General features: G+C 47.1%; 1 protein-coding gene across 5 annotated transcripts in view; it reads left to right on the forward strand.

Moving 5' to 3' along the window:
• CUNH11orf16 (chromosome unknown C11orf16 homolog) overlaps positions 1-9,540 on the forward strand; it is a 25,699-nt gene that overhangs the window by 7,083 nt on the left and 9,076 nt on the right. The window contains exons 5-9 of one of the 5 annotated variants that reach the window (XR_002097767.1): positions 1,229-1,921; positions 2,630-2,814; positions 3,507-3,661; positions 5,145-5,501; positions 5,863-6,089. Coding sequence is in view for 2 of the 5 variants with exons in the window: in XM_019519601.1 (XP_019375146.1) it covers positions 1,229-1,921; positions 2,630-2,814; positions 3,507-3,755 (1,127 nt within the window). In the remaining 3 variants the exon portion in view is untranslated. Of the gene's footprint in view, positions 1-1,228; positions 1,922-2,629; positions 2,815-3,506; positions 3,761-5,144; positions 5,638-5,862; positions 6,090-9,540 lie in introns of those variants that run through there. The other 4 variants (XR_002097768.1, XR_002097769.1, XM_019519602.1 and 1 more) reach the window with 4 other exon arrangements.

The following is a 9,540-nucleotide window of genomic DNA, read 5'->3' on the forward strand; positions in this document are numbered from 1 at the left end:
GTTCAGACCTGGCTGACTGCTCTTCCCAGCAGATGTCCGGGAAGTTCAGGTCCCCCATGATTACCACATCCTTAGCCTTCACTACCTCTGTGAGCTGACCCAAGAAATCCTGGTCGAGCTCCTCACCCTGGTTGGGAGGTCTGTAGTAGACTCCCACCATTAAGTCTCTAACGGTGTGGAGGCCCCATATACCAAGCAGGGCAAGTGTAAGAGGATGGCCCATGTAAGAATGCTCATAGCACTCGTTTCTGCATCAACATGGTGATCTGAACAGCCAAATGTGAGATATTACACAGTCTTGTGATTCAGCCAGGCTTGGCAACTGGGCCCTATCAGTTTATCAAAATGTTGGTATAAAATGTCATTAGATTCTGACTGCTATGTTTGGCTATGTTGTCAGAAGTTATTCAGACAATTAACATTTGCTTGCATTTCACTAGGTAACACTGGCAGTTCAACAAGTGCCACAGTATCTCCCAGTGTGTAATGAAATTTTAGAGCAGTGATTCCCAAAGGCTGTGCCGCAGGAGACAGACATGTACTGGAAGATCTCCCTTTGTGAGGACCTAAATGCTGTCCTCCCCAGCCTAGCACCCTGTGCCTGCCCCTGCTCCTCTGAAGACTGCTGCCACTGCTGCTGCACACCCCTACCCCGGGCCACCCCCAGGCAGTCCCCACCCCCCCAGCAACATGCTCTGCTGTGTGCAGGCAGGTGGGTGGATGCACAGATGGAGCTGCAATTTGCAGTTCAGCTCATCGCCTCCATCCCTCCCATGCTCCTGGGGCTGGCAGGAAGAGCCATTCGGGTGGTCACTGGCATGTAAGACCCTGCAAGAGCCACCTCAGCAGAAGGAGCTGTCCTTGCCCCCTGACATACAGATCGGGAGTCATGGACAGTGGAAAGAGCAGGGCACAGCTTTTTATTTTGGTGTCATTTTTTAACAGTACATTTCAACACTGGTATGATTTCCTATAACAGGGGAATGGAATATGTTATATTCTTTGAAATATATATATTACAAGTATTTAGCTTTTTGGGTATTAAGAGTGAACTGTACTGCCAACTTTAAACCAGCAAACAAGTTGGCCCCAGATACCAAAAGTTTGGAAACGGTGTTAGAGCATGCTGGCATTCCTGTTCTAGTGTACAAAGGTAGATAGCGAAGGTTAAGTTTCACTAACCTGTTCAAACACTTTTTAATGGAATGTTACCTTTTCTTTTCAATAGCCTCAGAGGATGAAGAAATTACAGTCCATTTCTGGAATGGCAAGAAAGTGAAAGTACCACTAGGTGTGGCCTTATGGATTCCACCAAATTTGTGGGATAGGATTATAGATATGATCCACATGCCCTTCACCAGCAGTTTAAAGCTCATGGAAGCCCTCCAGAGCACTAGCTGTTGCAATTGGCGTCACAGACTTCTGAAAACTCCTGTTCATGCATACACTTTAGATAGGCTTACTACATGCAGGTGGCCATGCACTATCACCTGGACCCCCTTCCACTGTCATTACCATAGTACGTGCTGTTCACTGGCACATGCACAATGTATCTGCTACCACCATCCCAAACTCAGTACCTGGTGGCCTGTACCATCTAAGACTCCACTACTTCTGAGTGACACTGAACAAAAACAGCCCAACAACGGTATCAGTATGAAACTTTTGGAATTGGAAGCTCCAAAAGAAGAAGAATCAGCAGTTGTTGGTGCTGGTGCTGCTGCTGGTGCTGCTGCCTCCTCGTCTAGCTCCTCTGATTCAGAAAGTGACTCAGAGATGTGCTTAACCAAGAGGACGATGGTGGACAGTGCTGTTAACACAGATTCTAGCCTTTTTGAAAAGTCCACGTTGAAAGATGATGTGAAACCTCAGTGGAGATACTGGAAGAGAAGCCACCCCAAGTCACTTCCCCAGAGTCCAGGTAGAGCTCAATTCCCTCCTGGGGTGGCTCTCAATGGCTGCTGCTTTGCTGAAAGCTTTCCATGTCTTTGGCAATCTGGTAGTCCTTTTTTTAGGGTGGGCTTGACTATCTCTCTGACAGGAGTGACAGAGATGTACCTGCATATGTATATTTATGTCAGTAAATAAACCAAACTGCATGTTTGTGTGGTGCACAGATAAAGGAAAAGGAAGCAAGTAGACAATCTGACACACACCCTTTTCCTGCTACATGGAATTTAAAACAAAAAAGTCAGAGGAAATCATGCTAACAACACTTGTTATGAATTTAATTTTTGCAATCTTACTTTATTAAAAAACCACAAACCCTGTTTTGGAGTTTCCATTAAGCATGACTTTAATTGGTATAGAAGCAGGATTTGCATGTCACATGCATTTTCTCCCACCCCCACATAACATTTCTCCCTCATCTCAGGTATTAACCCCTCTTTCAGTACTTTTTTCTGGTGAAAAGCCACTCAAACTATTAACTGAGACCATGCGAGGTAACTGGATTCCAGTGGTCTCCCTCCATAGTTTACCTTTGTATCCTTAGTGACTACTCTGAGCTACAGCCAATTTCAGAGCAAAATTGCACTTTCCTTCCTTGTTAAATGAATGTTTCTCTCTATATTTTTAATTATTTTCACACACAACATTTCAATGTTACCTGTTGTTTCAGTGTCCTTAGGAATCTGTGTTCCTAGCAATACATGGGCAAAGGACAAATTGGAATCCAAAACTATTTGTTTGGAGGTGTCACCTATTGCAGCAATCAACCAGAGTGCAATGTTTCAATCTACTGAACAGTCTCCCCGAAGACAGCTCACAATGAAGGAAGCCTTAATCCACCAGAACTTCAAACCATCATTGGGGGTAAGCTTATCTAAGGTATAGCAGCAATGTAATTAGGTGTATTCCATCCTTAAAAGGAAGAGAGTCTGTAAATGTACTGGAGATTGATTGGAGAATCATATGGTCCTAGTATTACCCTTTGGCTTGCTAAAACCATCCCCCCACAAAAAATACACCCCAAAAAACTACAGTGGGCAAGAAAGTCCTTTCCCAATACCAGACAATTGGAAAGGATCTGAACTCACTGTACTTGATTTAAAAACTGGATCTGTAACCAGATAATCCAATCAATAGAAATTGATCTTAGAGCATAATCTCAATGCCTGCTGAAGCCAATGGCAGGTGGACTAGATGACAAGATTTATGTGCTTCTGGCAATAGATAGCTCTGAAATTCATGTGCATTAAAATACAAGGATTGTGTCTGTTTTCTAGAGCTCTGCTATTCTTGTCTTTGCTTCCATTGGGCAGCAATGTATTAATCTCACTCTGCAGGTACCTTAAAGATCTGCCCTTCTGAAGTTTATGCACCTTTTAGAGTTGCAGGTACCTTGTATTCCTTAGCCTTTCTTGAATATCGCCCCTCAAAGCAGCACACAGTTTAGACTGAGGAATACTATGAGATTGATCTAAAGGATACAGAATGCATACGGCAAGTCAGAAATAAGATGGACTAAAATCCTGGTTGTCAAGTTTACTTTCTATCACACACAGGCCATCTCTCCTTTAGAGAAATTTGGAGAAAATCAACACTGCAAGAGCACATGCACAGAGCAGCAAAGGAAGCAGGAAGTCCTGCAGCAGAAAGAGGAACGTGAAAGGGAATGCCAGGCTGAACACAGATGCCACACTGCATTGGAAATCCGTGGGTACATTACACAGGTTATATATCTGATGCCAGCTATTTTCTCCTCTGGACCTTCTGATACCCGAGTAAAGCACATGATAAACTGTACATGCTAAACTTACAAGGTGTTTATTTGCCAAAGACCTGTTCTGCACACTAGTGCGCACTTTTTGAAAAGAAACCAACAGTTGTAATTACTGGGCATTTTTCCTATTTCCACATGTCTAGTTTAATCAATCAAACATATACAATATGTATATATTATCTGTATCAGGGCACTGAGGCAGCCCATGAGGCTGCTTGCAGGTGGCAGGGGAGAGCTAATGAGGGATTCACCTGACCAGAAGAGGGCTCAGGCTGGAGCTATGTAAACCCAAAGCCTGCACTGATTAGGCAGTCTTGCTCTAGCAACCACAAAGTGAGGAGCTCCTGGCTGCAGGGCTCCTAAGGGACATGAATTTTTTTGAATGACTTTGCAGGCCTGAGAACAGAGGCAAATTCCTTGGGGTGAAAAGGACTGGGCTTTTACAGGCAAGTGGCCTTTGTTTATGTTAAGTCCCTAGAGTGTTTGAAGTGTCTGCCAGAAGGCTGAGATGCTTCTTATTTAAATTACACTGAGAGTTTAGCCTTGAGCCCTGTGGTGGCCAGGCTCAAGGCCTATTTAGAGAGCCAGTAATCCAGGTGCCCACAGACTGGGAGTGAGGCCAAGTAAGGTGTTCAGCAGCTTAGGAAAGGCTTAGACCCAGACCACAGGGCCCATGAGCCCCAAGTAGGCTAAGCTGGACTCTAGAGGGTCTGAGAGCCCAGAGGAGAGGGCTGCATGCTGGACCAGGGGTCTGAGAGCCTGGAGGGGCTGTGTGCAGGACCAGGACTTCTGAGGGAGACTGTGAGGGAGACTTCTGAGGGAGACCAGAGTTCAGAGGGAGACTGTGTAGGGGGTCAGGGGTTTGAGTGTAAAAGTAGTTAGTGTCAAAGAGAAAGAACACCCATGAGGCTTGGGGCATGATGTAGGGGAGGAAACAGAGCCTCACATTGAGCCCTTAAGGCTACGGCTGCTTTAGAGGGGCATAGATACACATATAGCCCTTGAAGCTAGAGGGGCCCTGCAGGTGCGCAGGCCAGCCAAGAGGGGCTATTGAGCTTAAGAGTCAAATCAAGGCAGTTGAGGGTCCAGGAGGGACTCAGTGGTACTAAAAGTGGACTAAGGTTCACTAAGGGCTGTGGGCAGCCTCCCTTGTTTAACCTCTAGTAAGATCAAGGTATGGCAGGTGAGTAATTAAGTGAGGGCTGTAGTAGAGGTTGATCCAGGCGGAGGTCACACAGCCACCAGGGGGATTCACAGCCACTCCCGGGGCACAAACCTGCCACATTTTGTTCTGTCGTACCTGATGTAATTGCACAGAAAAACTGTTGTTTTTAGATCTGATACAAGTGCTGAACTCCTAGCATGCCATACATTAGTGGCTAATGGTAGATCATATCATATATACCTCTACCGATTCCAGACAAAATGACTTAAGAGCAAACAGGCAGATGGACAGGACTTGAACATAAACTCCTGCATGATGCATAAGTTTTGCTGCATCAGTAGTTGCAGTAAAATAGTACTTTAAGTTTTGGAAGTTGGACCTCATGTTCGTAAAGACTAGAAAGTATCTACATGAAGAGACTTCCCTCATTTGTGGATGAGTGTGCTATGACTTGCAGCACTGGTGGCAGTAACAGAAAGCACACTTAAACTCCAAATGATTAATGATTAAAAGGACAGCCCCCCCAAATATTTGAGAGTTGTGGATGCAAGTCAGTGTGACTGCTCCCTCCCCCAAAGGCAGCTGAAGCACAGTTCTGCCTTGTAGTTAAAGGTACCAGCTAAAGATCCTGTGTTCTTTAAAAATATACAGCTGTAAGGAACTAGAATTTTAAAGGTAGGATTTTCAAATGCATTAAGTATTATATTAACTTTTATACATCAAAAGGTAATAAACAATCTCATGCTGACTTTGATGGGATGAGAATTAAGCCAACAATGGATAGTTCTAAAATTCCTATTAAAGGTTATGTAATTTGGCAGCAACAGTTAACATGGAAATGTTAAATGCTCATACTTGTATAAAATTAGTTCCATTAGGTTCCACTTTATGCTGAGGGCAAGAGGGCTGTTACAGAAACGCCAACTGTTGTCCACTGCAATATTTAATTCACTAGGGTTTTTCTCTTCTCGAGAGAAATGATGGTGAAACATCTTGAGCAGGAAGACATGAAGCAGAGCCAGATAACAAAAGCAAAGCAACTTGTACAACAGAGAAGAAACCTGAAAATGCAAACCATGTCAGAGATGGATAGGCACAAAGAACAGCAGAGACTAGCAAACCTGGAACAGGTCAGAGAGAAACGTGATCAGAAGGAAAGGAATAAGTGTACAGCTGAAGAAGTCAGCGATACAATCTCAGGTAAACCACATTATTTATATAAAGTATGATTTTCTTCTACAGATCCATCTTGCAAGGCCTTTCTACACTCCCAACAAGTACAATTTGTAGGTGGCTGGATTACCTCCAGGTTTGAGGTATTAGGCTATTTCCACCTAAATGGAATCTTGGTACCTTCACTCTCCTCTCCAGGGGTAGGTAGTTTTTGCCACCTTCTACATGACTTGAAGATCCACCTATCTTGGGAACAGCAGCAAAACAAATAATAGTACTAGTAGCTTGAACATGTGAAAAACAAGATTCTAATAAGCCTCCAATTTATTCTAAGTCTCCAAAAGAGGCTGCCAAGAGTTTACAATTCTCTTTTTTTGGAAGCCAGCAGATGAGTGGAAAGACCGAATGAGCTAATAGAACAAAAGTATCTTAAAAGATGAAAAGCAAAGTATGAAGGAGAAGCTACAACAGATAAAAACCACCAATACTTGGAGAGAACCACCATCCCTGTGCTAAATGTATATTGGCCTTATTTAATACCTCACAAATTAAAATCAACCAAAATCTTAGTCAAGGAAAAGACTGCATATATACAGTCCAAAAAAAAATCTTTTTTATTTATAAATATCAATTCAGCAAGATATTTATCATAAAAGAAGTCTCTTCAGAGAAGGCTGCTCATTAAATGCTTTGTTTATTCAGGGGCTTAACGAGTGAATGTCATTGGACTATGTTTTACTCAGTTTAGTGAAAGTAAAAATACAGTGAATTCTTTCAGGTAGCCATAAGTGGATTTATTTTCTTCAATTATAAATAGTGCATGGCTTAGCTTGCATTCCTGAGACAACCCATCCTTCATATTAGAGAGTGTCCAGTGAGCAGGTACAGTATCCCACACTGCAAACCAGATTCTGGGCTGATGTAAACCAGCTTAGGTTCATCAAAGCTTATGCTGGTCTGCACCAACTGAGAATCTGGCTCTTTACATTCAAAGAATTACAGATAGACTCTGCCTTGCTGCTTAGTAGGGCTGTGTGAAATTTCATCAGCTGTTTCATTTCGGAGGTGTTTCGGGCCATGTTGGCACCCGAACCACGGAATCCGAATTGGAACGGAAGGCTCTGCGACGTTTCAGAAGTGTTTCAGAGAATTTTGGAGTTTCAGAGCTGAGCTTGCAGGGAAACAAAAACTAAGAAGGAGGGGAAAGGGGCAGGGAGGAAGAACTTTTAAAGTCCTACTGCCCGCATAGTTTAAAAGCTCCTGCCAAAGGGAAAAAGCCGCAGAGAGGCTTACGGAGCGGCGTGAGACGCATGGGTGAAAGCCAATCGCACCCGTGCATCCCAAAGCCCCCCAGCAACCCCCAACTGCTACGGAGCCCCCCCCACCGATCCCCAACAGCAGCCGGAGGTAAGCAGGGCCCGTGGTGGGAGGGGACTAGCCCAGCTCAGCTGTGGGAGGCAGCTGAGTAGGAATCTGGGAGTGTCTCGCCCCACCCTGCCCCAACCCCTATTTTGTCTAGCCGCCCAGGGAGCCATGTGACCAGAGCTGCGCGAACAGGCGCACTTGTCTGCCCAGCGCGTGAGTTAGTGCAAAGTTCACACAGGAGGGTGAGTGGGAGGGCCCACGGCCCTGCCTGTGAGCCCCCCTAGGGAAGCCAGTCCCAGCCGTAGCCAGCCCACCAGTGGCATGACACAGATGGGCACACGCCACACCCCTCAGGTCGCCTCAGGGTCTGCGGCTCTCTGGCACCTCAGAGACCTCCACCCAGACAGAGCCCCTGGCTCTCGGCTGTGCAGGCTGCCTGTCGCTTTTTCAGGCTCTGGGGTCCGGGAGCATGGCCACCTCCCCTTGTGGGGTCTGCTCCCACTGGGGTCTCTGGCGCGCCAGCTGGAGGAGCTCCAGGCCACAGTCCAGAGATTGCGTACCATCACGGACTGTGAGCAAATCAACTCCTACTGCCAGGCCCTTCTCCCCCGGGAGAAAGAGGGTAGACCACGGTCTCCCTCCAGGGCAAGGGAGGGCCCGGGGACCTCCCATTCTGTCCAGCCACAGGGTTGGACCAAAGTGGTCAAGAGCCCCAATGCCCCCCCCCCCCGCTGGAGCTTTGCAACAGGTACGAACCTCTTGCAGCCCCAGCAGAGCCTGCTAAGTTGCCAGCTCCCACAGGCAACACAGGCTCAACTGTAGCTACCGCCCCTACTCTCCCTAAGACAAAACGCAAAGCATTTGTTGTGGGAGACTTTATCCTGAGGGGGACAGAGGGGGCAATCTGCCACCCCAAACTCTCAGCCCGGGAAGTCTGCTGCTTCCTGGGAGCCTGTATCCGAGACATTGCAGAGAAGATCCCTAAACTCCTCCAGCCCACTGACCACTACTGTATGCTCCTCATCCATGTGGGCATCGGGGCAAGGCTTGGAGTGCTCCCAGCCGGATCATGAGGCGCTACAGGGATTTGGGAGCGGGGCTTAACAGGTTGGGGGTGCAGGTGGTGTTTTCCTTGATCCTTCCAGTTTTGGGCTACAGGCTGAGGAGGGAGAGGAGGAACCAGGTAGTGAACCAAACACTGCAGCGCTGGTGTCATCGGGAAGGCTTCGGCTTCCATGACCACAGCCTGCTCTTTGGCAAGAGAGGCAGTGAGCTGCTGGGAAGAGATGGCCTCCACCTCTCTCCGCTGGGGAGGAGGCTCTTCTCAGCCAGACTGGCTGACCTGCTCAACTGAGCTTTAAACTAAGCCCGCCAGGGGATGTGGGGACTACCGCCACTGCTGGCCCGCTGAGCAACCCTTGCAAAGCCAGCAGGCAGAGGCACTTAAGGGAGCCCACCCCTGCCTCAGCCCTAGAGCGAGCTGTAGGAAAGGCAAGGGCCCCCAAAGGGACTCTTGCATGCCTGTACACCAATGCCAGGAGCTTGGGGAATAAACAGGAGGAACTTGTCCTCCTGTTCAACACAAATAATTACGATGTCATAGGGAAAATGGAGACCTGGTGGGACTCCACCCATGACTGGACCATGGGTATAGATGGCTATACCCTGTACAGGAGGGATCGAGGGAACAAAAGGGGCAGAGGTATAGCTCTCTCTGTCAAGGAGAGCTATGCATCCCTACAAACTGACATCGGCACCCAGGGTGGATGACTAGAGACCCTCTGGGTTAAAATCCATGGGGAACACAGCACAGGAGATACAGTGGTGGGAGTCTACTGCAGACCTCCCTCCCAGAATCGAGAGATTGACCAGAAGTTCGTCAGGGAGTTGGCTAAAGCTGCACACTCCCAGTCCATGGTTGTCATGGGGGACTTCAACTACCCGGACATCTTGTGGGAAGAGCGCTCGGCCAAATCTGAATGGTCGCAAAGCTTCCTCACGTGCGTGGATGAGCTGTATCTGACTCAAGAAGTCTACAGGCCAACGAGAGGCAAAGCACTGCTTGACCCGGTACTGGCAACCAGGGACGACCTAATCAGCAACCTAACAATCG

The sequence above is a fragment of the Gavialis gangeticus genome, unplaced genomic scaffold (assembly GCF_001723915.1).
Source record: "Gavialis gangeticus isolate Ggan-Ray unplaced genomic scaffold, GavGan_comp1, whole genome shotgun sequence".
Taxonomy (NCBI): domain Eukaryota; kingdom Metazoa; phylum Chordata; order Crocodylia; family Gavialidae; genus Gavialis; species Gavialis gangeticus.